At 40.8% G+C, this 23847-nt stretch overlaps 2 protein-coding genes across 3 annotated transcripts in view; one reads left to right on the top strand and one right to left on the bottom strand.

Annotated features, from left to right (window-relative positions):
* LOC139757061 (DNA polymerase epsilon subunit 4-like) overlaps positions 1–23847 on the top strand; it is a 55177-nt gene that overhangs the window by 9624 nt on the left and 21706 nt on the right. The gene's annotated exons all lie outside the window — the stretch shown is intronic.
* The window catches only part of LOC139757048 (tRNA (34-2'-O)-methyltransferase regulator WDR6), a 53589-nt gene continuing 36380 nt past the window's right edge, over positions 6639–23847 (bottom strand). For both annotated transcript variants that reach the window (XM_071677076.1, XM_071677084.1), the window contains 3 exons: positions 18847–19003; positions 17971–18244; positions 6639–8240 (listed from right to left, as the gene is read on the bottom strand). In XM_071677076.1, coding sequence (XP_071533177.1) covers positions 7849–8240; positions 17971–18244; positions 18847–19003 — 823 coding nt within the window. In that variant the 3' untranslated portion in view covers positions 6639–7848. The remainder of the gene's footprint in view (positions 8241–17970; positions 18245–18846; positions 19004–23847) is intronic.

Raw genomic sequence — 23847 nt, 5'->3', positions numbered from 1 at the left:
TCCTCTGTTTTTAATGCTACCTTCGCGAAATGACAAATAGTATCAAAAAAAAAAATATATATATATATGTATATATATATATATATATATATATATATATATATATATATATATATATATATATATATATATATTAGGGTTAGGGAAAATGATTTAGTAAACAGAGAAGAGGTAGTAAAAGCTTTGCGGAAGATGAAAGCCAGCAAGGCAGCAGGTTTGGATGGTATTGCAGTGGAATTTATTAAAAAAGGGGGTGACTGTATTGTTGACTGGTTGGTAAGGTTATTTAATGTATGTATGACTCATGGTGAGGTGCCTGAGGATTGGCGGAATGCGTGCATAGTGCCATTGTACAAAGGCAAAGGGGATAAGAGTGAGTGCTCATATTACAGAGGTATAAGTTTGTTGAGTATTCCTGGTAAATTATATGGGAGGGTATTGATTGAGAGGGTGAAGGCATGTACAGAGCATCAGATTGGGGAAGAGCAGTGTGGTTTCAGAAGTGGTAGAGGATGTGTGGATCAGGTGTTTGCTTTGAAGAATGTATGTGAGAAATACTTAGAAAAGCAAATGGATTTGTATGTAGCATTTATGGATCTGGAGAAGGCATATGATAGAGTTGATAGAGATGCTCTGTGGAAGGTATTAAGAATATATGGTGTGGGAGGCAAGTTGTTAGAAGCAGTGGAAAGTTTTTATCGAGGATGTAAGGCATGTGTACGTGTAGGAAGAGAGGAAAGTGATTGGTTCTCACTGAATGTAGGTTTGCGGCAGGGGTGCGTGATGTCTCCATGGTTGTTTAATTTGTTTATGGATGGGGTTGTTAGGGAGGTGAATGCAAGAGTTTTGGAAAGAGGGGCAGGTATGAAGTCTGTTGTGGATGAGGGAGCTTGGGAAGTGAGTCAGTTGTTATCGCTGATGATACAGCGCTGGTGGCTGATTCATGTGAGAAACTGCAGAAGCTGGTGACTGAGTTTGGTAAAGTGTGTGAAAGAAGAAAGTTAAGAGTAAATGTGAATAAGAGCAAGGTTATTATGTACAGTAGGGTTGAGGGTCAAGTCAATTGGGAGGTAAGTTTGAATGGAGAAAAACTGGAGGAAGTAAAGTGTTTTAGATATCTGGGAGTGGATCTGGCAGCGGATGGAACCATGGAAGCGGAAGTGATTCATATGGTGGGGTAGGGGGCGAAAATCCTGGGAGCCTTGAAGAATGTGTGGAAGTCGAGAACATTACCTCGGAAAGCAAAAATGGGTATGTTTGAAGGAATAGTGGTTCCAACAATGTTGTATGGTTGCGAGGCATGGGCTATGGATAGAGTTGTGCACAGGAGGGTGGATGTGCTGGAAATGAGATGTTTGAGGACAATGTGTGGTGTGAGGTGGTTTGATCGAGTAAGTAATGTAAGGGTAAGAGAGATGTGTGGAAATAAAAAGAGCGTGGTTGAGAGAGCAGAAGAGGGTGTTTTGAAATGGTTTGGGCACATGGAGAGAATGAGTGAGGAAAGATTGACCAAGAGGATATATGTGTCGGAGGTGGAGGGAACGAGGAGAAGTGGGAGACCAAATTGGAGGTGGAAAGATGGAGTGAAAAAGATTTTGTGTGATCGGGGCCTGAACATGCAAGAGGGTGAAAGGAGGGCAAGGAATAGAGTGAATTGGATCGATGTGGTATAGCGGGGTTGACGTGCTGTCAGTGGATTGAATCAGGGCATGTGAAGCGTCTGGGGTAAACCATGGAAAGTTGTGTGGGGCCTGGATGTGGAAAGGGAGCTGTGGTTTCGGGCATTATTGCATGACAGCTAGAGACTGAGTGTGAACGAATGGGGCCTTTGTTGTCTTTTGCTAGTGCTACCTCGCACACATGAGGGGGGAGGGAGATGGTATTCCATGTGTGGCGAGGTGGCGATGGAAATGAATAAAGGCAGACAGTGTGAATTGTGTGCATGGGTATATATGTATGTGTCTGTGTGTGTATATATATATATGTACATTGAGATGTATAGGTATGTATATTTGCGTGTGTGGACGTGTATGTATATACATTGTGTATGGGGGTGGGTTGGGCCATTTCTTTCGTCTGTTTCCTTGTGCTACCTCGCAAACGCGGGAGACAGCGACAAAGCAAAATATATATATATATATATATATATATATATATATATATATATATATATATATATATATATATATATATATATATAGGCAAAGGGGATAAGAGTGAGTGCTCAAATTACAGAGGTATAAGTTTGTTGAGTATTCCTGGTAAATTATATGGGAGGGTGTTGATTGAGAGGGTGAAGGCATGTACAGAGCATCAGATTGGGGAAGAGCAGTGTGGTTTCAGAAGTGGTAGAGGATGTGTGGATCAAGTGTTTGCTTTGAAGAATGTATGTGAGAAATACTTAGAAAAGCAAATGGATTTGTATGTAGCATTTATGGATCTGGAGAAGGCATATGATAGAGTTGATAGAGATGCTCTGTGGAAGGTATTAAGAATATATGGTGTGGGAGGCAAGTTGTTAGAAGCAGTGAAAAGTTTTTATCGAGGATGTAAGGCATGTGTATGTGTAGGAAGAGAGGAAAGTGATTGGTTCTCAGTGAATGTAGGTTTGCAGCAGGGGTGTGTGATGTCTCCATGGTTGTTTGATTTGTTTATGGATGGGGTTGTTAGGGAGGTGAATGCAAGAGTTTTGGAAAGAGGGGCAAGTATGAAGTCCGTTGGGGATGAGAGAGCTTGGGAAGTGAGTCAGTTGTTGTTCGCTGATGATACAGCGCTGATGGCTGATTCATGTGAGAAACTGCAGAAGCTGGTGACTGAGTTTGGTAAAGTGTGTGAAAGAAGAAAGTTAAGAGTAAATGTGAATAAGAGCAAGGTAATTGTTAGGTACAGTAGGGTTGAGGGTCAAGTCAATTGGGAGGTAAGTTTGAATGGAGCAAAACTGGAGGAAGTATAGTGTTTTAGATATCGGGGAGTGGATCTGGCAGCGGATGGAACCATGGAAACGGAAGTAGATCATAGGGTGGGGGAGGGAGCGAAAATCCTGGGAGCCTTGAAGAATGTGTGGAAGTCGAGAACATTATCCCGGAAAGCAAAAATGGGTATGTTTGAAGGAATAGTGGTTTCAACAATGTTGTATGGTTGTGAGGCGTGGGCTATGGGTAGAGTTGTGCGTAGGAGGATGGATGTGCTGGAAATGAGATGTTTGAGGACAATGTGTGGTGTGAGGTGGTTTGATCGAGTAAGTAACGTAAGGGTAAGAGAGATGTGTGGAAATAAAAAGAGCGTGGTTGAGAGAGCAGAAGAGGGTGTTTTGAAATGGTTTGGGCACATGGAGAGAATGAGTGAGGAAGATTGACCAAGAGGATATATGTGTCGGAGGTGGAGGGAACGAGGAGAAGTGGGAGACCAAATTGGAGGTGGAAAGATGGAGTGAAAAAGATTTTGTGTGATCGGGGCCTGAACATGCAGGAGGGTGAAAGGAGGGCAAGGAATAGAGTGAATTGGATCGATGTGGTATACCGGGGTTGACGTGCTGTCAGTGGATTGAATCAGGGCATGTGAAGCGTCTGGGGTAAACCATGGAAAGCTGTGTAGGTATGTACATTTGCGTGTGTGGACGTATGTATATACATGTGTATGGGGGTGGGTTGGGCCATTTCTTTCGTCTGTTTCCTTGCGCTACCTTGCAAACGCGGGAGACAGCAAAAAAAAAAATATACATATATATATATATATATATATATGTTTGAAGGAATAGTGGTTCCAACAATGTTGTATGGTTGCGAGGCGTGGGCTATGGATAGAGTTGTGCGCAGGAGGATGGATGTGCTGGAAATGAGATGTTTGAGGACAATGTGTGGTGTGAGGTGGTTTGGTCGAGTGAGTAACGTAAGGGTAAGAGAGATGTGTGGAAATAAAAAGAGTGTGGTTGAGAGAGCAGAAGAGGGTGTTTTGAAGTGGTTTGGGCACATGGAGAGGATGAGTGAGGAAAGATTGACCAAGAGGATATATGTGTCTGAGGTGGAGGGAGCAAGGAGAAGAGGGAGACCAAATGGGAGGTGGAAAGATGGGGTGAAAAAGATTTTGTGTGATCGGGGCCTGAACATGCAGGAAGGTGAAAGGAGGGCAAGGAATAGAGTGAATTGGAGCGATGTGGTATACCGGGGTTGACGTGCTGTCAGTGGATTGAATCAAGGCATGTGAAGCATCTGGGGTAAACCATGGAAAGCTGTGTAGGTATGTATATTTGCGTGTGTGGACGTATGTATATACATGTGTATGGGGGGGGGGTTGGGCCATTTCTTTCGTCTGTTTCCTTGCGCTACCTCGCAAATGCGGGAGACAGCGACAAAGTATAAAAAAAAAAAAAAAAATATATATGTGTGTGTGTGTGTGTGAGTGTCTATAAATTTCCTGTCTATAGGTCCATGATATCTAGAGGCACACTGTTGCACAGATGCATCAGTCATGTGCATAACCAGTTAGGTTGCAGATAACAATGGAAGGGAGAGGTTATGTGCTCACTCAGCAGCCCTACACTGCAGAGTTGCTGGATACATGGAGGCTTTAAATGTTGTTGCACCAAGATTTAAGTGTCAGTGAAGTAATGGGTTCACATGGTTATGGCATTTTAATTGGCCAGAATTTTTTTTCTATAATTCACTATTTCAAATTTTGCCTGTTCTGGGGAGACACCTGTTTTTCCTCTGGCCTGGACTGTAAGGGTTGAGTTGGTATGACAATATAGGAAGCAAATCAGCTGGTAGGCTGTCAAAGATATATGATATTGTGGCTAAAGACACAAAAACAAGAGAAATAGTGCAGAAATTATGATTAGATGCCTTTAGGGAGTTTTTAGGGCAAGAAGTATTCCAGAGGAATGATTTTTGATGTGCAATGGAGGCATTGTATGTGTATGAATGGAGTGGTGGTCTCACCAGACTCATCACCTTAGTGTGGAGTGAAAAACTGAAAAGTTCTTTAATTAATGTGAAGGCCTTTATAAGATTTGTGTGAATGAACTGTGATGCCATTTGATTAATTCACCCCTCATAATAGGGGCACAGTGAGTAACATGCTCAGCATCATTGTCATTCGAGTTACCAAAGTTGGAGAATGTCAGTTTTAAGTGAAATTTGTTTTAGCAGACCTGATTAAAAAAATTTTGCTAACATTTTATGGTAGGTGAATTTACTTTCAGGTTGCAGTGTCTCAAATTGTACTTTTGACTGTGATCAATCTTAGAGATTAGTTTTCAGTAAAATACCTTGTGGACCTATGGTTTTGTCATCCTTATGTAAAGTTTTGTGCATGTTTCTCTTGGGTTACTTCTATATTATCTCCATGTGTTTATGTGGTAGTTACTGTTGGTGTGCGAGTGTTTTGATTTTGGATGGTTCCTGTTTTCCATAACATCCAACTCAAACAAACTGCTTGTACCCCAAGAAGTAGTCGCGGGCCTTTTCCAAGTGATGGCTTGCAAACTGCTGTTGCTAAGATTACTGTTTGGGTAAGTAACTCTGGTTTCAGTTTTGCCAAACAGTACATTAGCTGTATATTTACAAGAATAACTAAAAGATCAGCTTCACACGTATTACTGAAAGGTATTCTCATTCCCTATGAAAAGGAGGCAAAGTTTTGGGAGGGATTTTTTGATAGAAGATTGACATGGGATCCTGCTATTAAAAGTCTTAGAAGTAAAGTAATAGTTGCTAAGCATTTTGAAGGTATGTCTCAGTAAACAAGGGGAGCACAGAAAAATGTTGTTTGTGGCATTTTACTTCTCTTAGATTCCCCAAACTTAGAACCTCATAGTGAGGAGCTGATCCATGCTACCAAATCATTCTGAGAGTCTTTGTTCAGATCTTGCTGTTCCACAGATTTTCTTAATTCTATTAACCATCCTTTCATGCTCCTTATCTCTTCTGGTTAGGAAACCAGTATTCTTGCTGTTATAACATTCTTTACCTTTATATAGGAGTATCATTACTGCATCCATCCAGTCCTAAAAAATTACCCTCCTTTCCTACCCTCACATATGCTGCAGGATAACATTTGTGAACCACGTCATTCCCTTCAGCATCTTGCCTCTAACTGAATCCAGACCAGAAGCTATAATGTTCCACTCCCTGCATCTGTTTATTCATGGATACATTCTTAACTAAGTGGAATGAGTAGAGTATGTTCAATCACTTGAAGCACTCGCATGTCCTTTACCTATTTAGTGTGTTTGTGAAATTGAATTCTGTACTCTTGTAGATGCTTGTTACTTTTTCCATTTGCACACAAAGTTAACACGTGAAAGTGACTTCTTTCATACAGCCTGTATGCATAAAAATACTTGCAGTGTATGTGATCCTTGGTATATTCTTTATAATAATTTTTATCCCATTCTTTCATATTGTTCCCATATAGATGTAATATTGATGTTTTTAAATCTCATTCTATTTAATGAACTAAGTGAAAAACTGTACATATAGTAAACCACTTGCATCACTCCAAATATATTTTAGATAAAGACCTTGGTTAGGAAATTAAAATTGCTAAGCAATACCTTTATTAACATTTCCACTTACCATTAGACTATAATGAGTGATAAAATATCTTATTTCAAGAAAATCAAGTACACAAACTCAATATTCAAAATCCGGTTTTATTCATGTCTGAGGCACAATAATCAAGAGGATTCAAATTGTCTTTGGGTGGAATAATTCAACTGATATACAACAGACAAAAATGTTAAGCAGGAAATTTACTCTTACATAAAACTGGACATTTAAATTACAGCCCACAAAAACTTTTGATTTGCAGGCAAACAAGCCAGGTTCACAATAGTAGTATATCAAATGGAATGTAAATAAAATGAAATGAGGTGTAGCAGGTGTACAGTAGTCTAAATGGTACTGTATATATGTGAACCTTGGGCACTGAATGAAGTAAAAAAAATGAAATGCCTGAGGACAATATGTGGAGTGAGAGGAGTTTTTAGTGGGTGTTCTGGTAAGGATTGCTGGATTGGTAAAACTGAAAGAGGGGCACAGAAACATGTTAAACAACAGTTTTATATTGGATAGGATATATAATGTGAGGTAACAGGACAATGGGCTACTGGAGGTTGTAGTGTGATGCAGGAGTATGCTTTTTACTTCTACCTGGGTGTAATTGGTTAGTTATGGAGTGGTTTGAGTGAGAAAGGTCTAGTGCTGCTGCAAAGAAGTAGGAGACTTTGTTTTTATTGTTTAGGTGCAGAGTGCTTGTAGTTGTTAAACAGCTAGTGACTCTTCTGAATACTCTGTTTTGTGTGATTTGCAGCTTTGTTGCACAAGTTTTTGCTTTTGATGGGTGAATGATTAGGGAGGTGAGGCAAGATTTAGGCTGGAAAGAATAAACTGTGATAAGAGAGTACAGAGGGATTCTTTTTCTTGTCCAAATCTGGTATTGGTAAGTGTTCTGAGGGTGTTCAGTTTGTTTGTTACTTTAGTGATAATGTTTGTAGAGAAGGAAATGTCATGTTTGTATCACATGTAGGTTCAGATATGTTTTGACGGCCAAGAGACCATCCCACATAACACTGAAGTTTGGCTGAATCTATGGAAAGTCATGACTGCAATAAAAGAATATTTTTCCGTTGTACTGAATGTGATGGATGACTGGTTCACCAAAATTCCTGTAGCTTCTTACCTCACATATCACAAATTCAGGCAAGTGTGGTATAATGGTGATGATGTGAATGTTGATTCAATATGTGGATGGTGATGAAAAATTTACCCTTTTATATAAGTGAAGGCATACAGAATATGAAAATGATGTATCAGAAAACAGTGACTTTGGGAAACACATATGACTCTCTCATCTGTCATCATCAAAGTATAAGTCATACACTTGAACACCCACTCCATGAACAAAAATTCTTTTTGTTTGCTTCAAATTTTTTGCTCTTGAGGTAGACTTTTCATTTTTATTCAAATCAACAAAAGTTATACCCTTTACATCGGGTACCCCTGTGAAACGTGAAAATACTGGTTCCAATACATTGACATTATGTTGATTCCAGTTGCTTGTATCTTCTGATTCTTGTTCTGGGCTAGTTGTTTTAGTCTTGCATCCATGAATTGAATTCGTAATCACACCCAAGTTTTCTTCATGGTGCTGACTTTTCTGGGTACTGTGAAGCTTCCAAACAATTAATCGCTGGTCTATGGAGGTACTAACCAAGAGGTCTTTTGAAATCCAATCAAGACCTAGAAATAGTAAAGAACTTTATTATTCAGTTCTTAATCTAATAGCTGTAAATACACTTAAAATCCAGGTTCATATTATCATAATAAAGCATAAATTTGTTAACAAGCTGACTGCCAGTGGAAGATATCTGTGGGTGAGAGAGCCTGGAAAGTGAGTTAGTTGTTGATCGTTGATGATACAGCGCTGGTGGCTGATTCAGGTAAGAAACTGCAGAAACTGGTGACTGAGTTTGGTAAAGTGTGTGAAAGAAGAAAGCTGAGAGTAAATGTGAATAAGAGCAAGGTTATTAGGTACAGTAGGGTGGAGGGACAAGTCAATTGGGAGGTACGTTTGAATGGAGAAAAACTGGAGGAAGTGAAGTGTTTTAGACATCTGGGAGTGGATTTGGCAGCGGGTGGAACCATGGAAGCGCAAGTGAGTCATGGGGTGGGGGAGGGGGTGAAAGTCCTGGGAGCGTTGAAAAATGTGTGGAAGGCGAGAACGTTATCTCGGAAAGCAAAAATGGGTATGTTTGAAGGAATGGTGGTTCCAACAATGTTATATGGTTACGAGGTGCGGGCTATAGAGTTGTGCGGAGGAGGGTGGATGTGTTGGAAGTGAAATTTTTGAGGACAATATGTGGTGTGAGGTGGTTTGATCGAGTAAGTAATGAAAGGGTAAGAGAGATGTGTGGTAATAAAAAGAATGTGGCTGAGACAGCAGAAGAGGGTGTTTTGAAATGGTTTGGTCACATGGAGAAAATGAGTGAGGAAAGATTGACAAAGAGGATATATATGTCAGAGGTGGAGGGAACAAGGAGAAGTGGGAGACCAAATTGGAAGTGGAAAGATGGAGTGAAAAAGATTTTTAGTGATCGGGGCCTGGACATGCAGGAGGGTGAAAGGTGTGCAAGGAATAGAGTGAACTGGAATGATGTGGTATATCGGGGTCAACGTGCTGTCAATGGATTGAACCAGGGCATGTGAAGCGTCTGGGGTAAACCATGGAAAGTTCTGTGGGGCCTGTGTGGAAAGGGAGCTGTGGTTTCGGTGCATTATACATGACAGCTAGAGACTGAGTGTGAACAAATGTGGCCTTTGTTGTCTTTTCCTTGTGCTACCTCGCACACATGCAAGGGGAGGGGGGTTGTCATTTCATGTGTGGTGGGGTGGCAGTGGGAGTGAATAAGGGCAGACAGTATGACTTATGTACATGTGTATATATGTATATGTCTGTGTGTGTATATATATATATATATATATATATATATATTTTTTTTTTTTTTTTTTTTTTTTTTTTTTCATACTATTCGCCATTTCCCGCATTAGCGAGGTAGCGTTAAGAACAGAGGACTGGGCCTTTGAGGGAATATCCTCATATGGCCCCCTTCTCTGTTCCTTCTTTTGGAAAATTTAAAAAAAAAAAAAATGAGAGGGGAGGATTTCCAGCCCCCCGCTCCCTTCCCTTTTAGTCGCCTTCTACGACATGCAGGGAATACGTGGGAAGTATTCTTTCTCCCCTATATATATTTATCTATTTATTCACTTTGCCCCGTTGCCGTCCCCCGCACCAGCGAGGCAGCGCAAGGAAACAGACGAAATATATATATATATATATATATATATATATATATATATATATATATATATATATATATATATATATATTATCCCTGGGGATAGGGGATTAAGAGTACTTCCCACGTATTCCCTGCGTGTCGTAGAAGGCGACTAAAAGGGGAGGGAGCGGGGGGCTGGAAATCCTCCCCTCTCGGTTTTTTTTTTTTTTTTTTTTTCAAAAGAAGGAACAGAGAATTGGGCCAGGTGAGGGTATTCCCTCAAAGGCCCAGTCCTCTGTTCTTAATGCTACCTCGCTAATGCGGGAAATGGCGAATAGTTTGAAAGAAAGAAAGATATATATATATATATATATATATATATATATATATATATATATATATATATATATATATATATATATATATGTTTGAGATGTATAGGTATGTGTGTGTGTGTGTGTGTGGATGTGTATGTATATACATATGTATGTGGGTGGGTTGGGCCATTCTTTTGTCTGTTTCCTTGCATTACCTCACTAACGCAGGAGATGGTGACAAAGTATAATAAAAAAAAAATATAACATCATAGAATGCAAGGTGAATAAAATTCTATCTTAAAATATGCTGAAATACTTTAGACATTACAAATATGTTTTTCTAGTCCATTGAAATCTGAGGGTGTCATGGGACATTATACAAAATTATACACTATTTCTGAAGTGTCCTTAGCTTGAAATGTTCTACGGCTGTATTAATAGCTATATGTGACACTTATCAATGACTCGGCCAATCTTTGAACTTGAACTGAGGTTTCATGAAATGATAGCCCGACCAAACTACTTAAAGTCCAACACAATGTAACCATACTTGTTTTTGGAAAGTGTGGGACTTGTGAATTTACCATATATACTCGTCTATAAGCCTACCTCATGTATAGGTCAACCCTTGTTTTTTGGCCAAGAAATCATTAATTTGTGATGAGCCCTGGTTTTGGGGGGTAATGGAAATGGTGATCAAGTATAATCAATAAATATCAATTGAGAAAATCCTCACTAAAAACACTATGTTCACTGAGCCTGAAACACCAAGCAATGAAGGCAAATTATTTACCATTTATTATTAAGGCACTTTACAGTGAAACGCGAGTAGTTACAGCAAAAATATTGTATATTTCCATTCAAGTATTTATTCAAGTTAATTAGTATAGTGAGTGGTGGGATGAAGAAGTAAGATTATTAGTGAAAGAGAAGAGAGAGGCATTTGGACAATTTTTGCAGAAAAAAAATGGAACTGAGTGGGAGATGTATAAAAGAAAGAGACAGGAGGTCAAGAGAAAGGTGCAAGAGGTGAAAAAGAGGGCAAATGAGAGTTGGGGTGAGAGAGTATCATTGAATTTTAGGGAGAATAAAACGATGTTCTGGAAGGAGGTAAATAAAGTGCGTAAGACAAGGGAGCAAATGGGAACTTCAGTGAAGGGCACTAATGGGGAGGTGATAACAAGTAGTGGTGATGTGAGGATATGGAGTGAGTATTTTGAAGGTTTGCTGAATGTGTTTGATGATAGAGTGGCAGATATAGGGTGTCTTGGTCGAGGTGGTGTGCAAAGTGAGAGGGTTAGGGAAAATGATATGGTAAACAGGGAAGAGGTAGTAAAAGCTTTGCGGAAGATGAAAGCCGGCAAAGCAGCAGGTTTGGATGGTATTGCAGTGGAATTTATTAAAAAAGGGGGTGACTGTATTGTTGACTGGTTGGTAAGGTTATTTAATGTATGTATGACTCATGGTGAGGTGCCTGAGGATTGGCGGAATGCGTGCATAGTGCCATTGTACGAAGGCAAAGGGGATAAGAGTGAGTGCTCAAATTACAGAGGTATAAGTTTGTTGAGTATTCCTGGTAAATTATATGGGAGGGTATTGATTGAGAGGGTGAAGGCATGTACAGAGCATCAGATTGGGGAAGAGCAGTGTGGAGTGGTAGAGGATGTGTGGATCAGGTGTTTGCTTTGAAGAATGTATATGAGAAATACTTAGAAAAGCAAATGGATTTGTATGTAGCATTTATGGATCTGGAGAAGGCATATGATAGAGGTGATAGAGATGCTCTGTGGAAGGTATTAAGAATATATGCTGTGGGAGGCAAGTTGTTAGAAGCAGTGAAAAGTTTTTATCGAGGATGTAAGGCATGTGTATGTGTAGGAAGAGAGGAAAGTGATTGGTTCTCAGTGAATGTAGGTTTGCGGCAGGGGTGTGTGATGTCTCCATGGTTGTTTAATTTGTTTATGGATGGGGTTGTCAGGGAGGTGAATGCGGTGAATGCAAGAGTTTTGGAAAGAGGGGCAAGTATGAAGTCTGTTGTGGATGAGAGAGCTTGGGAAGTGAGTCAGTTGTTGTTCGCTGATGATACAGCGCTGGTGGCTGATTCATGTGAGAAACTGCAGAAGCTGGTGACTGAGTTTGGTAAAGTGTGTGAAAGAAGAAAGTTAAGAGTAAATGTGAATAAGAGCATGGTTATTATGTACAGTAGGGTTGAGGGTCAAGTCAATTGGGAGGTAAGTTTGAATGGAGAAAAACTGGAGGAAGTAAAGTGTTTTAGATATCTGGGAGTGGATCTGGCAGCGGATGGAACCATGGAAGCGGAAGTGAATCATAGGGTGGGGGAGGGGCCGGAAATCCTGGGAGCCTTGAAGAATGTGTGGAAGTCGAGAACATTATCTCGGAAAGCAAAAATGGGTATGTTTGAAGGAATAGTGGTTCCAACAATGTTGTATGGTTGCAAGGCGTGGGCTATGGATAGAGTTGTGCGCAGGAGGGTGGATGTGCTGGAAATGAGATGTTTGAGGGCAATGTGTGGTGTGAGGTGGTTTGATCGAGTAAGTAATGTAAGGGTGAGAGATGTGTGGAAATAAAAAGAGCGTGATTGAGAGAGCAGAAGAGGGTGTTTTGAAATGGTTTGGGCACATGGAGAGAATGAGTGAGGAAAGATTGACCAAGAGGATATATGTGTCGGAGGTGGAGGGAATGAGGAGAAATGGGAGACCAAATTGGAGGTGGAAAGATGGAGTGAAAAAGATTTTGAGTGATTGGGGCCTGAACATGCAGGAGGGTGAAAGGCAGGCAAGGAATAGTGTAAATTGGATCGATGTGGTATACCGGGGTTGACGTGCCGTCAGTGGATTGAATCAGGGCATGTGAAGCGTCTGGGGTAAACCGTGGAAATTTCTGTGGGGCCTGGATGTGGAAAGGGAGCTGTGGTTTCAGGCATTATTGCATGACAGCTAGAGACTGAGTGTGAACGAATGGGGCCTTTGTTGTCTTTTCCTAGCGCTACCTCGCACACATGAGGGGGGAGGGGGATGGTATTTCATGTGTGGCGGGGTGGCGATGGGAATGAATAAAGGCACACAGTGTGAATTGTGTGCATGGGTATATATGTATGTGTCTGTGTGTGTATATATATGTGTACATTGAGATGTATAGGTATGTATATTTGCGTATGTGGACGTGTGTGTATATACATGTGTATGGGGGTGGGTTGGGCCATTTCTTTCGTCTGTTTCCTTGCGCTACCTCGGGGAGTGCTCATCCTCCTCGAAGGCTCAGATTGGGGTGCCTAAATGTGTGTGGATGTAACCAAGATGTGAAAAAAGGAGAGATAGGTAGTATGTTTGAGGAAAGGAACCTGGATGTTTTGGCTCTGAGTGAAACGAAGCTCAAGGGTAAAGGGGAAGAGTGGTTTGGGAATGTCTTGGGAGTAAAGTCAGGGGTTAGTGAGAAGACAAGAGCAAGGGAAGGAGTAGCAATACTCCTGAAACAGGAGTTGTGGGAGTATGTGATAGAATGTAAGAAAGTAAATTCTCGATTAATATGGGTAAAACTGAAAGTTGATGGAGAGAGATGGGTGATTATTGGTGCATATGCACCTGGGCATGAGAAGAAAGATCATGAGAGGCAAGTGTTTTGGGAGCAGCTGAATGAGTGTGTTAGTGGTTTTGATGCACGAGACCGGGTTATAGTGATGGGTGATTTGAATGCAAAGGTGAGTAATGTGGCAGTTGAGGGAATAATTGGTATACATGGGGTGTTCAGTGTTGTAAATGGAAATGGTGAAGAGCTTGTAGATTTATGTGCTGAAAAAGGACTGATGATTGGGAATACCTGGTTTAAAAAGCGAGATATACATAAGTATACTTATGTAAGTAGGAGAGATGGCCAGAGAGCGTTATTGGATTACGTGTTAATTGACAGGCGCGCGAAAGAGAGACTTTTGGATGTTAATGTGCTGAGAGGTGCAACTGGAGGGATGTCTGATCATTATCTTGTGGAGGCTAAGGTGAAGATTTGTATGGGTTTTCAGAAAAGAAGAGTGAATGTTGGGGTGAAGAGGGTGGTGAGAGTAAGTGAGCTTGGGAAGGAGACTTGTGTGAGGAAGTACCAGGAGAGACTGAGTACAGAATGGAAAAAGGTGAGAACAATGGAAGTAAGGGGAGTGGGGGAGGAATGGGATGTATTTAGGGAATCAGTGATGGATTGCACAAAAGATGCTTGTGGCATGAGAAGAGTGGGAGGTGGGTTGATTAGAAAGGGTAGTGAGTGGTGGGATGAAGAAGTAAGAGTATTAGTGAAAGAGAAGAGAGAGGCATTTGGACGATTTTTGCAGGGAAAAAATGCAATTGAGTGGGAGATGTATAAAAGAAAGAGACAGGAGGTCAAGAGAAAGGTGCAAGAGGTGAAAAAAAGGGCAAATGAGAGTTGGGGTGAGAGAGTATCATTAAATTTTAGGGAGAATAAAAAGATGTTCTGGAAGGAGGTAAATAAAGTGCGTAAGACAAGGGAGCAAATGGGAACTTCAGTGAAGGGCGTAAATGGGGAGGTGATAACAAGTAGTGGTGATGTGAGAAGGAGATGGAGTGAGTATTTTGAAGGTTTGTTGAATGTGTTTGATGATAGAGTGGCAGATATAGGGTGTTTTGGTCGAGGTGGTGTGCAAAGTGAGAGGGTTAGGGAAGATGATTTGGTAAACAGAGAAGAGGTAGTAAAAGCTTTGCGGAAGATGAAAGCCGGCAAGGCAGCAGGTTTGGATGGTATTGCAGTGGAATTTTTTAAAAAAGGGGGTGACTGTATTGTTGACTGGTTGGTAAGGTTATTTAATGTATGTATGACTCATGGTGAGGTGCCTGAGGATTGGCGGAATGCGTGCATAGTGCCATTGTACAAAGGCAAAGGGGATAAGAGTGAGTGCTCAAATTACAGAGGTATAAGTTTGTTGAGTATTCCTGGTAAATTATATGGGAGGATATTGATTGAGAGGGTGAAGGCATGTACAGAGCATCAGATTGGGGAAGAGCAGTGTGGTTTCAGATGTGGTAGAGGATGTGTGGATCAGGTGTTTGCTTTGAAGAATGTATGTGAGAAATACTTAGAAAAGGAAATGGATTTGTATGTAGCATTTATGGATCTGGAGAAGGCATATGATAAGAGTTGATAGAGATGCTCTGTGGAAGGTATTAAGAATATATGGTGTGGGAGGCAAGTTGTTAGAAGCAGTGAAAAGTTTTTATCGAGGATGTAAGGCATGTGTACGTGTAGGAAAAGAGGAAAGTGATTGGTTCTCAGTGAATGTAGGTTTGCGGCAGGGGTGTGTGATGTCTCCATGGTTGTTTAATTTGTTTATGGATGGGGTTGTTAGGGAGGTGAATGCAAGAGTTTTGGAAAGAGGGGCAAGTATGAAGTCTGTTGGGGATGAGAGAGCTTGGGAAGTGAGTCAGTTGTTGTTCGCTGATGATACAGCGCTGGTGGCTGATTCATGTGAGAAACTGCAGAAGCTGGTGACTGAGTTTGGTAAAGTGTGTGAAAGAAGAAAGTTAAGAGTAAATGTGAATAAGAGCAAGGTTATTAGGTACAGTAGGGTTGAGGGTCAAGTCAATTAGGAGGTGAGTTTGAATGGAGAAAAACTGGAGGAAGTGAAGTGTTTTAGATATCTAGGAGTGGATCTGGCAGCGGATGGAACCATGGAAGCGGAAGTGGATCATAGGGTGGGGGAGGGGGCGAAAATTCTGGGAGCCTTGAAGAATGTGTGGAAGTCGAGAACATTATCTCGGAGAGCAAAAATGGGTATGTTTGAAGGAATAGTGGTTCCAATAATGTTGTATGGTTGCGAGACGTGGGCTATGGATAGAGTTGTGTGCAGGAGGATGGATGTGCTGGAAATGAGATGTTTGAGGACAATATGTGGTGTGAGGTGGTTTGATCGAGTAAGTAACGTAAGGGTAAGAGATATGTGTGGAAATAAAAAGAGCGTGGTTGAGAGAGCAGAAGAGGGTGTTTTGAAATGGTTCGGGCACATGGAGAGAATGAGTGAGGAGAGATTGACCAAGAGAATATATGTGTCGGAGGTGGAGGGAACGAGAAGAGGGAAACCAAATTGGAGGTGGAAAGATGGAGTGAAAAAGATTTTGTGTGATCGGGGCCTGAACATGCAGGAGGGTGAAAGAGGGCAAGGAATAGAGTGAATTGGAGCGATGTGGTATACCGGGGTTGACGTGCTGTCAGTGGATTGAATCAAGGCATGTGAAGCGTCTGGGGTAAACCATGGAAAGCTGTGTAGGTATGTATATTTGCGTGTGTGGATGTATGTATATACATGTGTATGGGGGTGGGTTGGGCCATTTCTTTCGTCTGTTTCCTTGCGCTACCTCGCAAACGCGGGAGACAGCGACAAAGCAAAAAAAAAAAAATAAATAAAATAAAATAAAATAATTAGGATAGAAATGATTTTATCCCACTTTCCACTGTAATATGTGCATCATTTCAGCAAAAATATCTCATTTCCGTGAATGTATTATATCAAGCAGTGTGATTAGAATATCACTGTAATATAACAGTATTTTAACTGAAAACTATTAAAAAATAAGTAACTTTTTTTTAACATCAGAATGTTAGGTAAAGTCTTCTGTTTTTGTCACGTATTTTATGTTATTTTACGTTGAAGTACATCACATTTCAGCAAAACTGCTATTTATTTCCTAAGCAGCCTTTAATGTTACTGTACGTTAAAACTTCATACTCTTTTTGTCTTGTTTCTTATTTTCCAGAAATATGACAAGTTTACATATAATACAATGATACAGTACTTTTAACGTACAAGTATTCATTTATAAAAATACATGACACCAAACAAATACCAGTAAGGGTATTTGTGTGAGTCTCCAACCAAAAAAGACCAAATACCCGGTGCCCTCTCCCTAAGCCCTACCAAAAATAGCCCAATGGCATCTTGCTCGTTTATTCTCCAATTAATCACATTTATTGGCATTTTCTAAATATGAGATTGAAGTGGATTATTATACTGTGTGAAATATCTAAGAGGTTTTCATTACTGGTATTTTTTTTGTAGATCTATGGGTACTACGATACTATATAGGATATGATAAGTTAGCCTGTTCTAAGAATTTCGACACAGACTACTGAAAGCACGTTGTAAGTTAGCCTGCTGTAAGTTGGTGAGCTTCATCAACTGAAGGCACGGCACAGCTTTTCATTGCTAATTGGTACATATATATGTTTCCATAAACTAATATTTTTCATGTCTGAAGCTAAAAATTGCTCCTAGCCCTTCCAATCATGCATGGATTTCAACCTAAGGAAACTATTGCCCACATATAGGTTGACCCCCTGATTTTCTGCCTAAAAGTTTTTTCTTAAGAGCTCAAAATATACACGAGTATATACGGTATGTATAAATGTATAATTTGTCTCCAAAGTAACTGTTTAATTTCTCCACATTTTATCAAAACCAAACATGATTTACAAATGCAACTGACTGCTCTCTGAGGACTGATGAAAGGAGTAAACACAAATCTGATTGGCACATGATTAGTAGTAGCTGACTTTTTTTAAGGGGTTCTTTTGGATGCTACATTGCAAGAAAATACTTCTAAGGGTGTCAAAAAAAATGCAAAATGCTTCAGCTTCTAAAAGGACACACTCCCTCCAGACCTATCCCTCAAGTCACCTTGTTAACTATTCTTAGTAAGATGTTTGCACCTTAGGTAGGTGGCTGCCATCTGATGTTTCAGTGAAATAGTTTTATGCCTATTAAAATTAGATTACCTTTCCCGTCTATCACATTGATATGTACTCTAATAGCAATCTTGTTAACTGAAAATATGTACAAAACATTAAAAGATTACTTACCTGTAATCTGTGCAGAATGCCCATATACATTAAATGTGTTAGTTACTGAGATGCTGGTCTTTTCTGCTTTTGTAGCATCAACAACCAGTGCCCATATACTTAGTTTATTGTCATCACCTCCTGTTGCCATGGTAATGTTGTAAATATCTTCTTTTATGGCTTTGACGTGATAGTTAAAAGCAAGACCATTAACACCTGACTGATGGGCATCAACCCCTACTATCAGTTGGAGATGTGGTGTGACATCAGATTTGAGAATCCAGTTCACTACAGCCTGAAAGAATGAAAATAATCTAAAGGTATTTCACTCAGTAGCCTTACATACTTTTGTTTCCTAATTTTCCTCCTTTACATGCTCTGCTATTACATCCATTTCTTTCCTAAACATAAATGGATCAGTGCACCTACAAGAAGAATTTCATTCTTTTTTCCTAATTACACCTTATTTCATTAATTATATGATATGAGAGTAAGAATTTCCCAATATCCATGAATCTTTTTTCTGACAAATGATTGCAGATACGCGAAGAAACCAAAGCACCTGGTAAATAGTCAATAGAAGACCCTATCAAATGTAGGCAACATCTCATCTGATAATACCATCTGAGAGTATGTAGTAGGGTGTAGTTCAAATTTACAGAACAAAAATTTTAAATGTATAAAATGTGTAGATTAAAAATGCAAAATACTACATAGGTGTGTCAATACAGGTAAAATTTGGTGTTAAAAGAGCACCATGAAAGTAACATGAAGCATGTAGCACGATACACTGTACATCAGTTCTAATTATAAACAAAATAGTATCTACATGCATAGCACAGTGATCAACATTCATATTTAAAACAAAACAATTGCAAACAATGAAGTATAACAAACCTGAATGTCCCAGAAAAGCACTCTGCCACTAGTTGTTGCCAACACAAGGATGTTTCTTTCAGGTACCTGCAGTCTTTCCACCTTCAGAAGACAATGATCCCACTCTTCAGAAGACACTATCTCCAACTTTTCTGTTTCAGCATGAAACTGAAATAATCTGTAAAAATTCTACTATCAAACTGCATGCTTGTGAAGTGAATGCAAATCTCTACACCTCCACTTATACTAAACTTACTTAAATAATACACCCCTTCAGTCATTCATTATATCAGGTCATTCCCTATCCCTGGGGATAGGGAAGAAAAAATACTTCCCACGCATTCCCCGTGTGTCATAGAAGGCAACTAAAGGGGATGGAAACAGGGGGGCTAGAAACCCTCCCTTCCTTGTATTTTAACTTTCTAAAAGGAGAACAGAAGATGGAGTCATGCAAGGAGTGCTCACCCTCCTCGAAGGCTCAGACTGGGGTGTCTAAATGCGTGTGGATGTAACCAAAATGAGAAAAAAAGAGATAGGTAGTATGTTTGAGGAAAGGAACCTGGATGATTTGGCTCTAAGTGAACTGAAGCTCAAGGGTATAGGAGAGGAGTGGTTTGGGAATGTCTTGGGAGTAAAGTCAAGGGTTGGTAAGAGGACAAGAGCAAAGGAAGGATTAGCACTACTACTCAAGCAGGAGTTGTGGGAGTATGTGATAGAGTGTAAGAAAGTAAACTAGATTGATATGGGTAAAACTGAAAGTGAATGGAGAGAGATGGGTGATTATTGGTGCATATGCACCTGGGCATGAGAAGAAAGATCATGAGAGGCAAGTGTTTTGAGAGCAGCTGGGTGAGTGTGTTAGAAGCTTTGATGCATGAGACCGGGTTATAGTGATGGGTGATTTGAATGCAAAGATGAATAATGTGGCAGTTGGGGGTATAATTGGTGTACATGGGATGTTCAGTGGTGTAAATGGAAATGGTGAAGAACTTGTAGATTTGTGAGCTGAAAAAGAACTGGTGACTGAGAATACCTGGTTTAAAAAGAGAGATATACATAAGTATATGTATGTAAGTAGGAGAGATGGTTAGAGAGTGTTATTGGATTATGTATTAATTGATAAGCGTGCGAGAGACTTTTGGATGTTAATGTGCTGAGAGGGGCAACTGAGGGATGTCTGATCATTATCTTGTGGAGGCGAAGGTGAGGATAAGTATAGGTTTTCAGAAAAGAAGAGAGAATGTTGAGGTGAATAGAGTGGTGAGAATAAGTGAGCTTGGAAAGGAGACTTGTGTGAGGAAGTACCAGGAGAGATTGAGTGCAGAATGGAAAAAGGTGAAAGCAAATGACGTAAGGGGAGTGGGGAGGAGGAATGGGATGTATTTAGGGAAGCAGTGATGGCTTGTGCAAAAGATGCCTGTGGCATGAGAAAGGTGGGAGATGGGCAGATTAGAACGGGTAGTGAGTGGTGGGATGAAGTAAGATTGTTGGTGAAAGAGAAGAGAGAGGCATTTGGATGATTTTTGCTGGGAAATGGTGCAAATGACTGGGAGATTTATATAAGAAAGAGGCAAGTGGTCAACAGAAAGGTGCAAGAGGTGAAAAAGAGGGCAAATGAGAGTTGGGGTGAGAAATTTTAGGGAAAATAAAAAGATGTTTCGGAGGGAGGTAAATAAAGTACGTAAGACAAGAGATCATGTGGGAACATTGGTGAAGGGGACAGATGGGGAGGTAATAACAAGTAGTAGTGAAGTGAAAGGGAGATGGAGTGAGTATTTTGAAGGTCTGTTGAATGTGTTTGATGATAGATTGGCAGATATAGGATGTTTTGGTCGAGGTGGTGTGTGAAGTGAGAGGGCTCAGGGAGAATGATTTGATAAACAGAGGAGAGGTAGTGAAAGCTTTGCGGAAGATGAAAGCCAGCAAGGCGGTGGGTTTGGATGGTATTGCTGTGGAATTTATTAGAAAAGGGAGTGACTGTGTTGTTGACTGATTGGTGAAGATATTCACTGTATGTATGGTTCATGGTGAAGTGCCTGAGGATTGGCGGAATGCATGTATAGGGCCATTGTACAAAGGCAAAGGAGATAAAAGTGAGTGTTCAAATTACAGAGGTATAAGTTTGTTGAGTATTCCAGGGAAATTATATGGGAGGGTATTGATCGAGAGGGTTAAGGCATGTACAGAGCACCAGACTGGGAAGGAGCAGTGTGGCTGCAGAAGTGAAAGAGGATGTGTGGATCAGGTGCTTGCTTTGAAGAATGTGTATGAGAAATACTTAGAAAAGCAGATGAATTTGTATGTAGCATTTATGGATCTGGAGAAGGCATATGATAGAGTTGATAGAGATGCTCTGTGGAGGATATTAAGAGTATATGGTGTGGGAGGTAAGTCACTGGAAGCAGTGAAAAGTTTTCAAGGATGTACGGCATGTGTACGAGTAGGAAGAGAGGACACTGATTGGTTCCCAGAGAATGTCGGTTTGCGGCAGGGGTGTGTGATGTCTCCATGGCTCTTTAATTTGTTTATGGATGGAGTTGTTAGGGAGGTGAATGCAAAAGTTTTGGAGAGAGGGGCAAGTATGCATTCTGTTGTGGATGAGAGGGCTTGGGAAGTGAGTCAGTTGTTGTTCGCTGATGATACAGCGCTGGTGGCTGATTCCGGTGAGAAACTGCAGAAGCTGGTGACGGAGTTTGGTAAGTGTGTGAAAGAAGAAAGCTGAGAGTAAATGAGAATAAGAGTAAGGTTATTAGGTTCAGTAGGCTTGAGAGACAAGCAAATTGGGAGGTAAGTTTGAATGGAGAAAAGCTGGAGGAAGTGAAGTGTTTTACATATCTGGGAGTGGATTTAGAAGCGGATGGAACCATGGAAGCGGAAGTGAGTCACAGGGTGTGGGGGGGGCAAAGGTTCTGGGAGTGTTGAAGAATGTGTGGAAGGTGAGAACGTTATCTTAGAGAGCAAAAATGGATATGTTTGAAGGAATAGTGGTTCCAACAATGTTATATGGATGTGAGGCATGGGCGATAGATAGGGTTGTGCGGAGGAGGGTGGATGTGCTGGAAATGAGATGGTGTATTGAAATGGTTTGGTCACATGGAGAGAATGAGTGAGGAATGATTGACAAAGAGGATATATGAGTCAGAGGTGGAGGGAACAAGAAGTGGGAGACCAAATTGGAGGTGGAAGGATGGAGTGAAAAGGATTTGAGCGATCAGGGCCTGAACATATAGGAAGGTGAAAGGCGTGCAAGGAATAAAGTGAATTGGAACGATGTGGTATACCGGGGTTGACGTGCTCTCAGTGGATTGAATCAGGGCATGCGAAGCGTCTGGGGTAAACCATGGAAAGCTGTGTAGGTATGTATATTTGCGTGTGTGGAAGTATGTATATACATGTGTATGGGGGTGGGTTGGGCCATTTCTTTCGTCTGTTTCCTTGCGCTACCTCGCAAACGCGGGAGACAGCAAAAAAAAAAAAATATATATATATATATATATATATATATATATATATATATATATATATATATATATATATATATATATGACTGGGGAAGAGCAGTGTGGTTTCAGAAGTGGTAGAGGATGTGTGGATCAGGTGTTTGCTTTGAAGAATGTATGTGAGAAATACTTAGAAAAGCAAATGGATTTGTATGTAGCATTTATGGATCTGGAGAAGGCATATGATAGAGTTGATAGAGATGCTCTGTGGAAGGTATTAAGAATATATGGTGTGGGAGGCAAGTTGTTAGAAGCAGTGAAAAGTTTTTATCGAGGATGTAAGGCATGTGTACGTGTAGGAAGAGAGGAAAGTGATTGGTTCTCAGTGAATGTAGGTTTGCGGCAGGGGTGTGTGATGTCTCCATGGTTGTTTAATTTGTTTATGGATGGGGTTGTTAGGGAGGTGAATGCAAGAGTTTTGGAAAGAGGGGCAAGTATGAAGTCTGTTGGGGATGAGAGAGCTTGGGAAGTGAGTCAGTTGTTGTTCGCTGATGATACAGCGCTGGTGGCTGATTCATGTGAGAAACTGCAGAAGCTGGTGACTGAGTTTGGTAGTGTGTGAAAGAAGAAAGTTAAGAGTAAATGTGAATAAGAGCAAGGTTATTAGGTACAGTAGGGTTGAGGGTCAAGTCAACTGGGAGGTGAGTTTGAATGGAGAAAAACTGGAGGAAGTGAAGTGTTTTAGATATCTGGGAGTGGATCTGGCAGCGGATGGAACCATGGAAGCGGAAGTGGATCATAGGGTGGGGGAGGGGGCGAAAATTCTGGGAGCCTTGAAGAATGTGTGGAAGTCGAGAACATTATCTCGGAAAGCAAAAATGGGTATGTTTGAAGGAATAGTGGTTCCAACAATGTTGTATGGTTGCGAGGCGTGGACTATGGATAGAGTTGTGCGCAGGAGGATGGATGTGCTGTAAATGAGATGTTTGAGCACAATGTGTGGTGTGAGGTGGTTTGATCGAGCAAGTAACGTAAGGGTAAGAGAGATGTGTGGAAATAAAAAGAGCGTGGTTGAGAGAGCAGAAGAGGGTGTTTTGAAATGGTTTGGTCACATGGAGAGAATGAGTGGGGAAAGATTGACTAAGAGGATATATGTGTCGGAGGTGGAGGGAACGAGGAGAAGTGGGAGACCAAATTGGAGGTGGAAAGATGGAGTGAAAAAGATTTTGAGTGATCAGGGCCTGAACATGCAGGAGGGTGAAAGGCGTGCAAGGAAGAGAGTGAATTGGAACGATGTGGTATACCGGGGTCGAAGTGCTGTCAATGGATTGAACCAGGGCATGTGAAGCATCTGGGGTGAACCATGCAAAGTGTGTGGGGCCTGGATGTGGAAAGGGAGCTGTGGTTTCGGTGCATTATTACATGATAGCTAGAGACTGAGTGTGAACGAATGGGGCCTTTGGTGTTTTTCCTAGCGCTACCTCGCACACATGAGGGGGAGGGGGTTGTTATTCCATGTGTGGCGAGGTGGCGATGGGAACAAATAAAGGCAGACAGTATGAATTATGTACATGTGTGTATA

Source organism: Panulirus ornatus, chromosome 2, assembly GCF_036320965.1.
Source record: "Panulirus ornatus isolate Po-2019 chromosome 2, ASM3632096v1, whole genome shotgun sequence".
Taxonomy (NCBI): Eukaryota; Metazoa; Arthropoda; class Malacostraca; order Decapoda; family Palinuridae; genus Panulirus; species Panulirus ornatus.
This window is presented reverse-complemented; position numbering and strand designations above follow the sequence as displayed.